At 39.7% G+C, this 17,970-nt stretch overlaps 1 protein-coding gene across 2 annotated transcripts; it reads left to right on the top strand.

Annotated features, from left to right (window-relative positions):
* Positions 1-532: 532 nt before the first annotated feature.
* On the top strand, positions 533-17,606 carry znf365 (zinc finger protein 365). Of its 2 annotated transcripts, none has more exons than XM_035944139.2 (6): positions 533-682; positions 3,078-3,751; positions 4,848-5,157; positions 5,302-5,473; positions 6,290-6,336; positions 8,876-17,606. In XM_035944139.2, exons 2-6 carry the CDS (start codon positions 3,088-3,090, stop codon positions 9,099-9,101), a joined length of 1,419 nt encoding a protein of 472 aa, XP_035800032.1. In that variant the 5' UTR covers positions 533-682; positions 3,078-3,087; the 3' UTR covers positions 9,102-17,606. The 2 variants fall into 2 exon arrangements, with proteins under 2 accessions (XP_035800032.1, XP_023117327.1); XM_023261559.3 differs by having other exon boundaries at positions 6,287-6,336.
* The last annotated feature ends 364 nt before the right edge of the window (positions 17,607-17,970 follow it).

Raw genomic sequence — 17,970 nt, 5'->3', positions numbered from 1 at the left:
TTTAGCTTTATTTAGAAAGGATTACCGGTTGTAGTTGTATCGGTTACTGTTAGCGTTAATTTTACAAATGTTTGTTTAACTTTGGTAGCTGTTGTTGCTGTTAACATGTAGCTTTATTTAGAAAAGATAACCGGTCCTCTGCTATATCTGTTGCCGTTAGCTTGTCGTTTTATTTTGAAAGGATAACCGGTTCTCGGCTGTATGTTTAGCCGTTAGCTTGTAGCTTTACTTTGAAAAGATAACCGGTTCTGTGCTGTATGTTTAGCCGTTAGCTTGTAGTTTTATTTTGAAAGGATAACCGGTTCTCTGCTGTACGTTTAGCCGTTAGCCTGTCGTTTTATTTTGAAAGGATGACCGGTTCTCGGCTGTATGTTTAGCCGTTAGCTTATAGCTTTATTTTGAAAAGATAACCGGTTTTGTGCTGTATGTTTAGCCGTTAGCTTGTAGTTTTATTTTGAAAGGATAACCGGTTCTCTGCTGTACGTTTAGCCGTTAGCCTGTAGTTTTATTTTGAAAGGATGACCGGTTCTCGGCTGTATGTTTAGCCGTTAGCTTGACTCCGGTCCTCCGTGTGTCTCTGAATGAATGACATCATGCGGGCTGCCGTCGGTCTCCGTCTGCGACATGCCTCCTTCACGCTGTAACGGTGATTGATTGAAGGTCCGCCGTTAAGCTCCTCACGGTAAGAACGAGCCGTTAAATGTGATTCCAGCCCAGTAATGATTCAGCGCTGGTTTCTGTGAGCTAAGCAGCTAGCAGCAGCCAGGTAGAGCTAGCGGCTAATGATGCTACAGGCTGACCTGTTACTCTGCTGCTCGAACGCACATTTAAATGAACCAAACCTGAACGGAAACTGCGAATTAAAATCTCTTCTGCAGCTTCGGTTCGTGTGTTTACAGATTAAAGCTGCTGTTTTCCTACTCGGGTCACCTGCTGTCAGTCAATCTGTCCTCCTGGCTGCTTGGAAATCACACATTTTCACTGCAAACCAACGTTTTATACAATATCTTCATTAATTATGCATGAATAATGAATGCATGAGAATACAGGGTGTTAAAGTGATTTGTTTTAGCAGTGAGCAGATTGAATGATGCTTTGATCGTGCAAATTAATGTGACATGCTTTAGCTTTTTTGCTATTTCATCCTTTTAAGTTGAAGGGTAAAACTGAAATTTAAATCAAAATCAAATTACATTTACATAGAAATAATAATCCTATCTCAACACTTTCTCCTCTTTGCCGTTTTTGCGTTTTTATTCTATTTTTTTATAGTCTTTTCCACCTTTTTCTGTTGATTTGTTCTCATGGTTTAGTAGAATTGCTACTTCCACACTGAAACTAGTGAATGTATGTCAGTATTGTCAGAAAAATGTACTTAAAATATTAAACATAAAAGTCCTCAATGCAGAAAAATAGAATCTGCAACTGTTGAATTATTATAAGACAATCAATATAAGCTTAATTTTACTAGAGATTATGTTAATTTTTATTACATTTTCAAGCTCAAAGCAGCAAATCATCGTATTTAAGAAGCAGCAGCCACTGAATACCTGGTAAAACTGCATTAAAATGACTTTAACACCTCATTTTCTAAGTGACAAAATATTTTAGTTTATAATAAAGCATCATATTTAAGCACTTCATGTCTTCTGGGTGCATAAATCTCCACAATTTAAAGTAGTGGAGGAAAATAAGGCCAGTCTGCAAGCGAGCATTCCATGGTTTATTTGTGCTTTTGCTAAATTCCCTAATCGTGCCACTGAACTGAACTAGAGGTCACAGTTCTGGCTACAAATAAACCTGCAGGTGGTCGGTTTAAAAAAGCCCGATATCCAATCTGTTGTGTTCAAACCGGAGCTGAATCTCCTCAGAGGTTTCCATAAGCTGCACCAGGTGCCATCGAAATATTCCTTTGAATTAAAGTTTAAAAATATCTACAGAAGACAGAATTTGAATCTTGATAAGAGTAAAATTCTGCCCATTGATGACTTCCTTTACTTTATGGAGGATAGATGAAGTTTGCAGTGCATGTAATTATATTCTAATGTTAAGTGTGGTGAGAGAATTGAACCAAAAGCAGTTTCTGGATGTTTTTTTTTACTGACTGTGGACTCATTTTTCTCTGTAGTATAAAGTCCTGTACCTCTGTCTAGTTCATATGTCTCAGCTATATCTACTTCATAGACATTTTGCTGTAAATATGTTTTTTTCTTCTAGAAGGAGAAAATATCTATATCTATGTACTGTGTGCATTGTGTGCTGCTCTTTTTACTCAAACATTTTTTCTATTTGCTGCTGTTACACTGTAAATTTATTTACATTTATTATTTATTTATAGTGGTGGGATGCAATTATAAAAATTAATTCATTAGGGGCTTTATAATTAATCAATAGTGATTAATAACATTTTTGTCAAGTAGCACAATAAGTTTTCAATTTAAATACATTTTAGTTGACGACTGAATGGATGAATGGACATACACGTGTTTATAATTAAAATTTTATAAAATTCTAAAATAGTACATACAGAAAAAATGATTTTGATGATTTAAAACCTGGATTTATTTCTACTACAAGAAGACACAAAATGACTACAAAGGCCATGAAATTACTAGAAAAGATGCAATATGTCTACCAAAAGTCCCAAAATGATGAAAAGAAGCCAAAAAATGACTACAAAAACCATGAAATTACTAGAAAAAGATGCAAAATGACAAGAAAAAGTCTCATAATGACTACAAAAAGCCAGAAAAGGACTACAAGAACATATAAAATGACTACAAAAAGGCCTAAAATGATGACAGGAAGGCACAAAATGACTACAAAGGCCATGAAATTACTAAAAAAAAAGATGCAAAATGAAAAGAGCCATCAGAATAATTAGTCAAAAAAAAGACAGATTACATCAATTTATTCTTCTTTCTGCTCCCTTTCATTCAGAAGTTTGGAAACTTTAGTTTTTTTTTCTTGTATTGAATTGTTTTTTTTTTTTTTTTTTTGGCAATGAATGAAATAGAAACTACCATTTACATTTCATGTTTCTTTGTGTATTCACTCTCTGTTGTTTGTTTGTCCAGGTGTGGAGTGATGCAGCAGAAGTTGTGTTCCAGAGGTTCCGGTTCTTTCCTCTTGGAGAGGAACGGTCAGGCCTGCGGTGCCGTTACCGACTCTGCTGCTTCCTGCGACCTCCCGTTCCGCTGCCCTCGCTGTGGTGAGCAGGAACGTTTCCGCAGCCTGGCTTCCCTCCGCGCCCACCTGGAGTACCGACACTCGTACCGCTCGCCGGACGTCGTCACCGGCGGCTTCAGCATCACCGGCAAGCTGCCCGACCCGCTGACAGCGGCCATCCCCTGGCACGACATGAGCCTCCCGACCCGCAGGGGGCAGCAGAGCGCCGCCCGGCCGCCTCACATCCGTTCCCTCAGCGACAGCAGGGACAGCGGCTACCTGCCCTCCTACAGCTCCGTCAGGAGGCGAACCCAGAGCGTAGGGGTGGGGACGCAGGCTGAGGAGGAGGAGGACGATGAAGAGGAGGCGGGGACCGAGGATGAAGATGTGGCAGATGAAGAAGATGAGGACGATGATGGTGAAGGGAGAGGTGGAAGCAGAACTGAAGAGGACGTGAAAATGTCCAACAGAAAGTCAGACCACCACCACATCAACCACCACCACCTCCCCTTCCCTTCCCCGGCTTCCCTCGGACCCCCACCGGACCCAGACCTGGACCTGGACCTGGACCTGGACTTGGTCGGTGCGTTCCAGTTTCTGTTCTTATGTAGCATCAATAACCCTCAAAGCTTCAGGAGGAAAAAACTGAACTAATATTTGAGGTTCTTCAAGAAAAGAAACTGACCAGAAGAAGAAAACAGACAACCTAAAAGAGACTGAAAATGACAGCAGAGAAACAATCAAAGAGACACAAAATCCTCTAAAAGAGACACAAGACGACACAAAATGACAACAAAACCACCTTTCAGAGTTAACAGAGAGATTCAAAGTGACTGAAAAAGACACAAAACAACCACAAAAACTTCAAATGATGGAAAAGAAACACCAAAAATCCATTAATTTTTAAAAAAGCCATAAAGCGTCAAAACAAAACAACCACAAAGAGATTAAAACTGACTGAAATGAGCTAAAGGTGACTGAAAATAACCAAAAGAAGAAAAAAATGACAAAAAACTTTCAATTACAACAAAAAAATTGAGGCTCTGGTTGTTTTGTGTTTCTTTGTGATCATTTTGTGTTTCTTTTCCATCTTTTTACTGGTGTTTTTATGTCTCTTTGTAGTTGTTTTGTGTTTCATTTGAATCTCTTTGTGGTCATTGAAGGTTTTTTTGGTTGTTTTGTGTCTTTATGATTGTTTCCAGTGTCTTTTAGATTATTTTGTGTCTCTTTGTGTTAGTTTTATATCATTTTCAGTCTCACTTTGGCCATTTTGTGTCTTTGTCTTCTGCTGGGTCGTTCTTTTTTGTCATTTTGTGTTTGTTTTATATCATTTTCAGTCTCAATTTGGTTATTTTGTGTCCTTTTTATTGTCATTTTGTGTCACTTTGAGGCTGTTTTTGGTTATTTGTGTCTCTTTGTGTTATAGTTTTACACCAAAGACATCCAAAGTGACTGAAAAAGACACAAAACAACCACAAAAACTCAAAATGATGGACCACCAAAATCCACAAAATGATATAAGAACTTGACTGAAAATAAACACAAGATACAAAATGACTAATAGAGACAGAAAACTTTTAGATTCTTTAAGAACCAGCTGCTTTCTGGTGACATGTAGCATCAGTAATCGTTCTTCCAGTGTTAAATCTTCTCTAACTTGTCTCCTCTGTGTCCACCAGAGCAGAACTCCTACTCTGGTCTGGAGACGGCGGCGGCTTCGGCTGCAGTGCGCCGGCAGCTGGCCAGCATCCTGCGGGCGGCCGACAGCACCATGCAGCGCCGCCTGGCTAAAGTTAGCACCGAGCTGGCCCAGACGGACACGGAGCTGCTGTGTGAGCGCGCTCACTCGCAGCATCTGGCCCAGGAGAGGCAGGAAGTGGCCGACAGGGAGCGGTCGCTGAGCCGGCAGGTGGACGTGGCCGTCATGGTGATCGCAGCACTGAGAGAGCAGCTCAACGCCTCGGAGAACGAGCTGGAGAGACGAGAGAGGCGAGTATCTGATTCTACCGTCACAACACACACACTTCCTGTTCAGCTGTCCAGATGCATTGTGGGTTCTGGTGTTTTTACTGTGACATGAAGCAGCTGGAGGTGAACCTTCCATCTAATCAGCCGATCATCTTTGCTCTGCAGGGAGGTTTTAACCATCCAGAAGTTTCTGGAGGCGGCAGCTCGGCAGGAGACGTGCGGCAAAGTTCGAATCCAGCGCTTCATCGAGAACCTGCTGAGACGCATCGCTCTGGCCGAGAGGCTGGTGGAGTATTACCAGGTGAACGGCAGCCCGCCTCAGTGCAACCACTACAAGGTACGACACTAACAGGTCCTTCTGTCTGGGGCTGTTTGTGTTTCTATGAATAGCTTAGTGGCTTTTATATGACTTGTTTTGGTTGTTATGTGTGTTTTATTTGTCATTTTGTGTTTATTGTCCATCAGGTTGAGGCCTGGTGGTCGTTTTGTGTCTTCTTCAGTCACTTTTGTTGTCATTGAGCAGTTTAGCGTTAGAGTTAGGGTTTATTTGATCAGCTTGTGTTATTTTTAGAAAAAAATCTGAACTGAAGCAGATTAGGAGGGAAGAGGAAGAGGAGGATGAGAAAGGGAGGAGGAGGAGGAATAAGATGAGGAAGGAGGGGGGAGAGGAGGGAGGAAGGAAGAGGGTTGTTTCGTGTCTATTTTCAGATTCTTTTAATGTCTTTCATTATTTTTATTTCGTCTCCTTTTGTGTGATTGTTTTACATCTGCAGTTTTTTTTTGTCTCTCTAGTTACTTTGAGTTACTTTTTGTGTTCATTTTGGGTTATTTTGTGTCTCTTTCTTGTGGCTTTGTGGTTCTTTTTTGTATTTTTTTGTCATTTTATGTCTTTGTGGTCACTAATGATAATTTTTGGTCATTCTGTGTCACTTCCTAGTAGTTTTTTCCCCTTTTTGTCATTTTGAGAAAGTTTTGTGCCTCTTTGTAATGTTGTAACTGAGCACTGTTACTTTAAACCAAGAGATATTAACAGTCATTGTTGGCCTGGATGGTCCGGTTTACTGTAACTGGTTTAATTATGAGGTTTTCTTGTGACTGCTGTAGTAAGTGCTGCCTTAAAGTTGACCTTTTACTGTGTTTGTGTCCTCAGCAGCACCAGCATCAAACGGATAATGGACCCCACAAAATCACTAAAAGCAGGTCAGTACCGCTCTATTAAATGACTTAAATTAACGAGACTTCCAGTTAGAAACAAGCACTTTCTGAGTAGGGCTGAAACAATTCCTCGAGTTATTAGATATACTCGATTCCTAAAATTCCTCGAGGAATATTCAATTCTCTAAATAGAGGCTTTGTTTAATGCACTACGTACTAGACACCAGGTCACTAAATGGACCCAGACTTCACCCTATGCGGACCTATAATCAATAAACTACAAGGGGAACTACAAAGACAGTTTGACATAGACTTTTTTTGTGAGTTGGCTCGACAAAACTAAAACCTAAAATATTTTTAGTTCTATAGGAGACCTGTTTTGCATGTCTAGTTGTTCTTTCGCACATTTCATAGTTTTATTGGAAGTTGCTTCAGTTTTAGAGCAGAAAACCAGCCGCTGCTCCTGATGAACTCGTCAGATCTGGTAGTTAGAGGGCTCATTGCTCAGCAGGAATCGTCCTCTAACAGACCAGATAACCTGCTGCTGGTCTGAATCAAAGCCAGAAGGTGACGGGGCGGCTGCTGAATCATGCAGGAGGATTCTTGTGTCGTCTGTCAGATCTCCATGTTGTCGTCATGTTTCATTCATCGCTCAGCATGTCACACTTTGTCCTTCCACTCAGTGGCTGCAGTGGGATTACTAGTTTCCCTCTGTGTGAGGTGTGTTTCTTTCCTGCAGAGTGATCCAAGTAGTGTCCTCTTTTGTTTGTGTTTTTTTGTTATTTAGTTTGTTTTTACATATTTTATTGATTTAATTGTTAAAAGTAATTAAGACTCTGAACCTCAAAACCCGCTGGCAGGTTTAAAAGGCATGCTGCCCCTACAAAATAAAGAATATTACACAATTTATCAGAGACATAAATCCTAAAAATGACAAAGAATTGTTGGATTTTGAGCCTTTTCATGGTCCTTGAGCAACTTATGTGAATGAATGAATGGTTTTATTTCGGTTACAAGATTATAGTACAAAAACTTCATTTTGTGCATTCAAAAAAATATATTATACATTCTAAAATTTTATTTTATGCATTGCTAAGTTGTTTAAAATGCTAAAGTCACAGCTAAAAAGCCTAATTACATGACTGGATACGTTTGGCCTGGATGTTTCCATAAGAGAAGTTTATCTTTAAGCCTTTTTATGATCAAAAGAGCAGTTCTTTGTACATCTATATACATTGTGGAAGTCAAATTAACCTAATTTTGTGTCTTTACTTTATAAATGTGGAATAACCCCCAAATATGCACTGTCTGTCCAAAAAACATCACCACCTGGACTTAACAAATCAAATAGTTAAGAGCCTTCCATTGGATAATTACTGCAGTGATGACAACAACTTCTTTAACCCTAGCTGATGCAGGCAGGAGCTTCTCATTTCTAAAACAACCATGCTGGAAGACATATCCTGTGGTCATGGAAAGGATGTTAATCTGTCTCAGAAGGGTCAAATTATTGGCCTGCATCAAGCAAAGAAAACAACTAGGGAGATTTATGAAACTACTAAAATCAGGTTAAGAACCATCCAACACATTATTAAAACCTGAAGGATAGTGGAGAACTATCATCTTCCAGGAACAAATGTGGTGGGAAGAAACTCTTAGATGATTGTAGGAAATCAACAGTAAAATTCACAGCTGTTTAATAGTGAAAGTAAGAATATTTCCACAAGTGCGATGTGAAGGAAACTTAAAGGATTGGGACTAAACAGCTGTAGCTCTAAAAAAAAGAAAACGTAGCATAAAGATTGGACTCTGGAGCAATGGAAGAAGGTCATGTGGTCTGATGAGTCCAGAGTTACCCTGTTCCAGAGTGATGGGGGCATCAGGGTAAGAAGAGAGGCAGATGAAGTGATGAACTCATCATGGCTAGTGTCTACCAGCCTGTGGGGGTTAGAGTTATGATCTGGGATTGGTCAGGTTCAACGTTATGTTTCCAAAGAATGAGGTCAGCTGATTACCTGAAGATACTGAATGACCAGGTCTTTCCATCAGTGGAGTTTTTCTTCTTGTTCCAAGGTGATGATGCCAGGATTCATGGGGTCACATTGAGAATGAATGGATCAGGGAGCATGAGATGGATTGTCCTCCACAGAGTCCAGACCTCAGCCCCACTGAGGATCTTTGGGGTGTTCTGGAGAAGACTTTGTCCGACTCTCCCATCATCAATATAAGATCTTAGAAAATTAATCCAACTCTGGACAGAAATAAATGCTGTGACGTTGCAGGAGCTTATGGAAACGATGCCACAGTGAATGAGTGTCGTTCTCAGATCTAAAGGCGGTCCAATGAAATATTAGAGTGTTCAACTTTTTTTTGGGATGGGCAGTGTAGCTTCTCGATGGACACAAACCAGGGGTAGTTGTGGTTTCTTGTGTGTAGGAAAGTGGCACTGACTTCGTAATCCTAGAAGGAGGTTTTTACATGAATTTATGATCATTCACTGCATCTTTAGAGTCGCTGGTTTCATCTCTAAGTTGTGGGGGTTTATAACAAACAACAACAACCTACTTCCTCTTCTGGTTTCCAGGTCGGCAGGAGGTCAGCTCTCCTCCTCTGGTTTCCTCGACAACAGAACTCCGTCCTCCTCCCAGTTCGGTGGCCGTCATCCGTCCTCCAAACCGGGTGGCGACCGGGACCTGGAGCGGGAGCACCGGGAGCGCCTGGCCCAGTCGTCCAGGCTGTTCTGCCGGCCCGAGCACAGAGACGACATCTGGAACCACCAGCGGCGCCGGTCCACGGGGTATGAAAGCTAGAGCTGTAGACAGACCAGGGAGAGGGAGTGTTGTCTGGGGCAACGCTGCATCACACAAGGACTTTAATCCAGTGTGTTAACCTGTGGAAAAGTACTGCACGGTCACCTTTAGGACATTTGAAACGGATAAATGTAAGTAAGTCTGCTCAGCCTCATCTGACGTCTGCTTACAAAACCCAACTTTTTTTTTTTTTTTTTAACATTTGTTAGCAAGTTATAAAGTCAAAAGAAATTAAAAATTTTGTGCCATTAGTTGCTAAAAAGCTAGCAACAGTCCAAAAATTTAGGATAAAAACAGAAGTTATATGTCTTCAAATCCAATTTATATATATCGCATCTTTCAAACTAACCTGTGTTGACCAAAGTGTTGTACACGTTAACACAAACACAAGGACAAAACTGTAAAATCAGTTGGTCAAAGTAAATAAAATAGTCATAGAGCCAAAAGAGCAAGATCAATTTCTAAAATTAATCTAACATATTCAGTTTTTCCATCCTTATGTAAAATTCCACCTAAAATATGCACTTTGAATGAGTTCTATGTGAAATTATCTCTTTATGTAATTATATCTATTAATCAGACTAAGAGATGCAGTTTCACTTGGAAAATAAATGAAAAAATCTTCCATAAATGAGCCCTAAAACTCATCGCACATCACTGTAGCTCACACTTTCTAACAGGGTAAAGCAGTAAAGAATATTACTGCACTGGCATCACATTGAATTTAAATCGTATTAGTACTTTAATTTCATATTTTGGTACTTTTCCATAGATTTTTACACTGAAAGTTACTTTTTAAATGTCACACTGGGTTCTTTCTCAGTAGGAGTTGTTGTCTTTTGTCAGCACACGTGAAGTTTAAATTGTAATCTTGCGTTCTGAATCCTCTACTCTGTGTTTTAAGGTAACTTCAGGTAAGAAAGTGGGGATTTTTTTGTGTTCATCTGCTGATTTAAAGTTGAGATTTGATCACAGAAACGAGCTGCTGTAGTTGTACAGAAAGAGACTCCTGATGACACGTCCTCTCCTGTGGTCCAATCCCGGCCAGAAGCTCCTGATCAGTCCAGTTACTGGATCTCAGTCTGTGCTTTCAAACCCAAATCGTTGCCTGTGACCGTCTTGATAATTTGCTAAAAAACCCTCTGCTAAGCAACGATTGTCCGATCATAGCTTAATTACCCAACTATAGCTCAGCTCTGTCTATACGCTACCATTCAACAATTTGGGGTCACTTAGAAATGTCCTTATTTTTGAAAGAAAAGCAACTTTTTTCAATGAAGATAGCATGAAATGAATGATAAATCCAGTATAGACATTGTTAATGTGGTAAATGACTATTGTAGCTGGAAACAGCTGATTTTTAATGGAATATCTCCATAGAGGTACAGAGGAACATTTCCAGCAACCATCACTCATGTGCTCTAATGCTACATTGTGTTAGCTAATGGTGTTGAAAGGCTCATTGATGATTAGAAAACCCCTGTGCAATTATGTTAGCACATGAATAAAAGTGTGAGCTTTCATTGAAAACATCACATTGTCTGGGTGACCCCAAACGGTAGTGTAGAGTTTGGATGATCTTGGTTGTAGTCTTTACCTGCTGCACCCAAACCACGATACTCCCACAGTGACAGCTCCATGTTCATTTTTTTAGCTCCGTGGGTCCTCCCAGTTCTGCCTCAAGGAGGAGAACCTGGTCTCCGTTGCTTTCCAACTCTTCACCTTTGCAGGACTTTTCCTACTCAGAATGACCTTTGGGACATGGCTGTACACCTATAGTATGCCCAGCAGTTTGTGTACAGTAAAGATGATGCATTATTTAACAGACATCCATAAAATTCTGACTAGTGACTAAACAAAAATATCTAGTATGTTTCGGTTAATTAAACTCCGAGGACCCTTTTCAGACTTGGGCTCGTCTCTGTTAGTCTGACAGCTTCTCAGCTTGTTGGTTTCACGTCTGAATGAGGCTTTTTAATGGAATATCTCCATAGGGGTACAGAGGCTCATTTCCATCACTCCTGTGTTCTAATGCTACATTGTGTTAGCTGATGGTGTTGAAGGCTCATTGATGATTTTATTTATGTTAGCACATGAATAGAAGTGTGAGTTTTCATGGAAAACATGAAATTGCCTGGATGACCCCAAACTTTTGAAAAGTAGTGTAGATTATCATCACACAATCATGAATTAACTCAACTTTAAAAAGCTGCTTTTAGCCTAAATTTAGTCTTTTGTTTGTTATTGTGCTATTGTGCATAATGCATAACTTCTAATCTAAGGACCTCTGTCTCAATGACAGAATGCCGTCACTTTAACGGATGGACAAAACCAACAATGTTTCGTGGTTTAAGTCTGAAAAGGGCTTGATTAGCAAAAGTTGTTAAAATGTGGATTGCTCATTCAATCAATCCATCTGTTTTCTTTTGCTTATTCTGTGTTGGCTTTAAGTGGCAGAAGGTAAACATTTCTAGCAATGTCCTCTAGTTCCTCCTGGGGAATCTGAGGTGTTCCCAGGTCAGATGAGATATGTAATCCCACCAGTGAGTTCTGGTTCTTCCACCGGCGTTGGTCCAATCGTTAGATCAATTGATAATCTAATATTGCTTAAAGGAAGTGTTGCGTAGCGTCGTCTCAGCTGGGATTCGGTTTGTAAAGCACAGACTGGAGTTGGATGACACCAGACTTGGGTCAGATATGTTTTACATGTAATTCCTGGCTTGTGTTTGAACAGTGGGTCGCTACATTAGGACCAATTCACTGTCTAGTAATTGTACATAGAGAGAAAAAGCTATAGATATGTTGACTTGGTCCTGTGTAGCCAGTTACCCACGTATTTAAAGATGGACAACATATCACTACTTCCTTCCACTGCACAAAAGTGAAGCCAAGATCCTGCCTCTTGCTTGCCCATGTGAGGACGTATTTCACAAAGCCCAGGTGCTGCTGTCTTTTCCACTAGCGCCTACTCGGCTCAACTCTACTCGGGTTGTGAGGTTTTCCATCAGGACGTAGTACCTGGTACCAGCTACTATTTTAGTACCTCCTCGGCTGGGGTTCCAAGCGAGCTGAGTCGAGCCGAGAATGTGACGTCTACAGAGTGCAGGCCACTGATGGGACAGGGAGTGACGACATGCAAGACCTGTACCGTGGGTGAATGAAGAGGTTGGGACTTTTCTGTCTTGGGTGATGGACCAAAGAATACAGAGGGAGCTGGACGGCGCAACTCACAATGAGAAACTATATCAGGAGGTCTCTGAACGGATGGCGGCCCACAGCTACAGCAGGACAATGAAACAGTGTCGGGAGAAGCTGAAAAAGCTCCAAAGTGACTATCGGTCCATCAACGACCAAAACGACCAGAGTGCATTAAATCGAAGGTGTTGGAAGTGGTTTAGCCAAATGGATGCCGTTTACAGGCACCGACTGGCAAGCAACGGGAGGAGAGTGGCCTCGACTCCACCGCTGCATTATTCAAGACCATGTTGGGGGACGGTGAGCGTTTTGTGACTCCACCCACGATGAAGTGGTGCTCAACTGTAGTGGAAAACGACCTAAACTGAGTCAAGTCGAGTATAGTTAAGTCGAGTCAAGCTAAGTCGAGCCGAGTAGGTGCTAGTGGAAAAGTGCCTTTGGACTGTCATGGAGCCATGCTTTAGTAGATGCTAGGGCTGGTTCTGCTCTCAGCTTGGTCATCCGTGGTGCCAATGATGTCATCAACACAAAATAGCAGCAATATTTTGGTTTCGCTTTAAGGCAGCTGGCATGTTGTCGATCTTTACTCGCCAACCAAAACAGGATTAAACCGGAGATGCTGTGGCGAGTAAAACCCACTTTTTGTTGTTGTTTTCACAACTGTCCATCTTCCTTTAAAGGAACAGCACAACATTTTTTTTCCCCATCTTCTCCAAAGTTGGACAGCAAAATGGAGGCTCAGGTCTGTTAGCGTACCTCTGCACAGTGCCTGGAAGCAGGGAGAAACTGCTAGCCTAGCTCCAACAACAATGAAAACAAACATCTTTGTATTCAAATTAACTTCTTCTCAGTTACATCGCTTTATAGGTATTGCCGCATATCATCTTCAACCATACGACTCGATTTTCCATTGATGCTAGTTGACAAAACTAACTGGCCAACATGTTCAATTAGTTCAACAGATAACACTGAAAGGAATGGCTATACTCTCTTAATGGCATTGTTAATTTCTGAAATCTGGTACTTCAGTTGGTTCCATTGCTCAGGACTGGTGGAGATACCCTTTTTCTATGGCTTCATCTCCCCATCATGGTTCATCCATTACTCTGAGTGGTTGATAAGTATAGCCACAAAAAGCAATTTTGAATTTATATCAAATTTAGTCATAGTTACTTTAGTCTGGTTCTACAAGTAGACAACTGCATTTGGATACCTTTAAACACATTTGAAATAACACTTTTTTTTTTTTTTTTTTTTTTTTTTTTTTACACACAGTATCCCATTACCATGGTTCTAATAATGACAGACTCCACACAATCATCCAAAACAATTATGAAAAGATATCTGTACTGACAGCATTTCATGGTGAGATACTTATAAAACCAAGACTTTTTCGTACTGATATTTTTCACCTGGATATTAAAGGCTACTATTAAAAATTGGCAAGTTTTACCATATCAAACGGTGGAAGACTGTTCTTAAACCAAATGCCGCCTCAACAATTTACCCTCATTATGACCTTGATAGGACCTTAAAGGTAGTGAAATTACCCTGAAAATAGCCCAGAACTTACAGCTGGACAGTTTGTGTTTTGTTTGACCGTCCTGCTGCCCCAAATACTCACCAGAGCACAAACTGGGGATTAATCCACCGCTGAAAATAGTCCCAACAAATGCACACTTTGCCTGTCTTGTGAGCTGCTTTTAAAGATGTACTCAGAACCAATGAGCTTGGAGCTGACAACATAAAAAATACAGACCTGATTTCTTTGGGCATATCACTAATCCAAGCATAATGACATGAAAGCTTGGAAAATGGTCTTTGTGAAACGTATTTTGGACATTTTTTTAAACATTTTAAAACCAGATTGCACTAGCTTTGTGGGCTGAATGTCAGTAAAACATCATCACTTTTGGTGAAGCCTGGCAGTTTCTCTCTGCCTCCGCTGTTTGTAGTGAAAAGCTGCAAGAAGAAAACATTTCCGTTGTCGTGTTTTACCTCCACTGCGTCTCCGGTTAAAGCCAGATGTTCATGCAGGGGCAGTTTGACTCAGGTCTGGAGAACGCCACACATAACGAATGTACTCTGAGTTAAAGCTCACACTGAAGAGATGCTGAGCTTTAAGGCCTGACTCTGGTCTCGGCTTAAACTCGCGCTCATTCACACAGAAAAACGGGTGGAGATTCTCCGATCACAAATGAATGACGTGCTTTCGTCCAAAGTGACTTACAGTGCCGTGAATGCATAAACAGTCCATCTGCAGTAAACTAAACCCACTCATGACGGCTTGTTAAATAGAATCATTCCTCTGTCCACATCGTTCTGTACGGCCTGTTTACATTTTTGCACTCATCCAATGATAAGAATGTAAATGTAAAAGACGGTATTTGGTGTAAAATGTATCTTTGCTGTCGTTGGTTTGGGTTTCGTTGACAGTGTTAATAGATATTTTATATACGAAGCTGTTACGTGTTGTCAAGTGGAAGTAGTAGTCCTGCGGTACTTAAACTGGGCAGAATATTTATCTGGGTCGCACACAAATCGTCTTTTTATTTTAACAGGTTGTCTGCAAGTTCTGGAAACTTCTGGATGGTACTTCTGGTACTTCATAACATGTAACTGTTTTATTTAATTAATTAAAACCCTAAAGGTGCAGGATTCCACTGCTGAGACATTACTGTATGCAGACGATGTTCTTCTATTCTCTAGCTGTTTGTAGTTAGTGGATCAAATTCCAAGTTCTAATTGGCATTAATCATCAGATCTTGGTGAACTGAGCTTCCAGGGCTTTCAGAGACTGTTTTGTTTCAGATTAACTGCAATATTTTAAAGCCAAATGTTGTAAATGCATCGTTTTTCATTGGTTTAATAAACCGAGTCGGATATGAATATCGAACAATCTTGAATATGAGGTTAACTCTGATTTCAGCAGGTTTACATTCTGCTGCTTCTTAATACATTAAAAAGGCTGATCCAGATAAATTTGGACAAGCTGCCCACTGAGTATCTCAGAGTGAATTCAGAATATTTAAGCACTGCTGATCTAACACCAAGTCGGACTGCTGCTGTCAAGTAAAAACCCCATTTTTCTGAGCAAGGACCAATAGATGTTCAGTTTGTGTTCAGAATTTTCAGTTAACCAACAATGAAAGAACTCTGACCCACATTAAAATACATCGTTAACTGTTGTAAAAGGCTTACGATTCAATGGCAAAATTGAAATTCAATAGATTTTTTCACTATATCAAGGGAAAAATTCACTTTATACTGTGGAACAACATTTGATCCTCTTTGACACATGACTTTTTATCAGTTTATGGAGCAAAAATATCAACAGATGCAGTATTCTTCTGTGGAAAAAGTAAGTATCAGAAGCTGAGTTTGCATTCTTTAGCACAGGGGTGTCAAACTCATCTTAGTTCAGGAGCCACATTCAGCCAATTTGATCTCTAATGGCCAGTAAAATCACAGCATAATAACCTATAAATAACCACAACTCCACATTTTTCCTTTGTTTTAGTGCAAAAAAATAAAAGTGAAAATGTTCAGTCTTAAGGAATTATCTTTTTACAAAACATCATGAACAACCTGAAATTTGTTAAGGAAAATAAATTCAATTTCAGCAACATTCAGCCTTAGTTTATCATTTACACATTACAACTTACAGATCACAGAGTTTCTACAAAAGAACACAACATTTAGTCACAGCTATCTGGAACTGAATGAGCTAATATTTTACTTTAAACGCAAAAAGTCAGACAAAAAAGAAAAAAACAGCTAAAATGACAAAATATTACAAAAATGAGACACAAAACGACAAAAGTCAGAAACGAAATGAGACAAACGACATGAAACAAAAAAAGATAAAAAATTAGACAGCAAAAAAATGGACAAATGACAAAAATGAGACAAAAAATGACAAAAGCGAGAAACAAAACGACAAAAAAATAGACTAACAACACAAGCAAGACAAACCCCCCCCCACAAAATGACAAAAATGATGCACAAAACAACGAATGAAGCAAAACAAAATGGCAAAAATAAGACAAAAAAACACAAGCGAGACAAGGAAATGCAAAGCAACAAAAAACGAGAAACAAAACGACAAAAACGAGACAAACGACAAAAGTCAGACAAAAAAACAAGATAAAGTGTTACAAAAATGAGACACAAAACGATAAAAGAACAATGCGCAAGCTAGTATTTTACTTTATGATCAAAACAACTTGTCATGGTCTAGAAATTATTTTAAATTTACAGTTTTATAATTTTCCAATCTGCAGTTAATGTCTTCCCTGGAATTTTTACATTTTACAAAGTTGGGCCGGATTGCACCCTCTGGTGGCCCAGTTTTGGCCCGCGGGCCTCACGTTTGACACCCCTGCTTTAGCAGAAATAAGTTATTTTAGATGTTTCTCATAACTGTTTACTTGTCTTTGACATCAACCGGCTGACATAAACGACCATTTTTCCTGCAAAATTCCTTCAGTTACAAGATGTTTGAGGGTTCGTTGTTGGTCCAAAGTTTTAGTCCTTAAAAACCTTTATTTTTGTGGGTTTTTTTATGCAAACAGCAGCATCAGTGTCCAGTGCTTCCTGTTGTGTGTTTGGATGCATGAAGCAGCCCGACTACTACCACTACTACTACTACTACTACTGCTACTACTACTACTACATATGTAGCTATTGTGTTACTGTGAAAGCATGCTTCATATGTAGCAAAAAAAGCAAAATTCTTCTAAAATCCTGTTATCTTCTACTACTATGTGTACTTTTGTAGCAGAGTGAGGTCTATTTTACTGGTGTTTGAAGGAAAGTTGCACTAAACCAACACAGAGCACTTGTCTTGGAGCTGTTGGAGGGTTGAACAGCGGACAATCAGCGGAGCTCATGCACGGCGTTGGAAATAAACTTTATCTTCTCTGTGTTTGGAAGTGTTTCGGCTCTGAAAGAATGAAAGAAAAGCATCCTAACTGGAGTCAATGTCAGTTTGGTTAAGACACTACTACCTTTTCTTGGCGTGAGTCAGTAGAGACCAAGTTTTATGTTGTGTAAAAAATAAAAAAAAAAACAACCTAATGTTTTTTGTTTGGCCGAGTTTGTTTGATATCCTTGAGGTCATGGCGTCTGTCCGTAGGGATTTCGTTTGCAGAAGTAATCTCTAGTTTTGTGCCTTCACTCAAGAACTCTGTAGTCTGTAAATCACTGTGCAAAAATGCAATACTGTGAAGAACTGGAACACTTTTTCTGTTGAAACCTGTCCGTGTGTGTGATGCTCATCGAAGATTAAAGAACAAACATTGACACCAACAGTGTTTCTTCACCTTCTCTTAACCGTCCTGTTGTCTTCATTTACGGGCACCAAAAAATATTGTTTACTTGTCTGAAAAAAATCCAAAAATTTCCCAAATTTCTGAAAATTCCAATAATTCCTTAAAAGTTTCCCTTAAAATTTTTATTTTAAAAAAAATCCCCCAAATTTGGCAAGAAAATTGAAAAGATGAGTAAAAATCTTCCCAAAAAAAATCCCCCAAAATATCCAGTGATTACATAGATATCAGTAAAGCTTCTAATGTTTTACTGATATTTACAGAAATTTTTTTTGCTGAATTTTGGGATTTTTTTGTCAGACAAGGGAACAATATTTTTTGGTGCCCGTAGATGAGGACAACAG

The sequence above is a fragment of the Amphiprion ocellaris genome, chromosome 16 (assembly GCF_022539595.1).
Source record: "Amphiprion ocellaris isolate individual 3 ecotype Okinawa chromosome 16, ASM2253959v1, whole genome shotgun sequence".
NCBI classification, from domain to species: Eukaryota; Metazoa; Chordata; class Actinopteri; family Pomacentridae; genus Amphiprion; species Amphiprion ocellaris.
The sequence above is the reverse complement of the archived record's forward strand: the minus strand, read 5'-3'. Positions and strand labels throughout refer to the sequence as shown.

Coding starts and splice junctions, on each gene's coding strand:
- znf365 (XM_023261559.3), top strand. CDS start 3,088: ATGCAGCAGAAGTTGTGTTCCAGAGGTTCCGGTTCTTTCCTCTTGGAG. Junction 5,474..6,286: donor CTCAGTGCAACCACTACAAG/GTACGACACTAA, acceptor TTGTGTCCTCAG/CAGCACCAGCATCAAACGGA. Junction 6,337..8,875: donor CACAAAATCACTAAAAGCAG/GTCAGTACCGCT, acceptor TCTGGTTTCCAG/GTCGGCAGGAGGTCAGCTCT.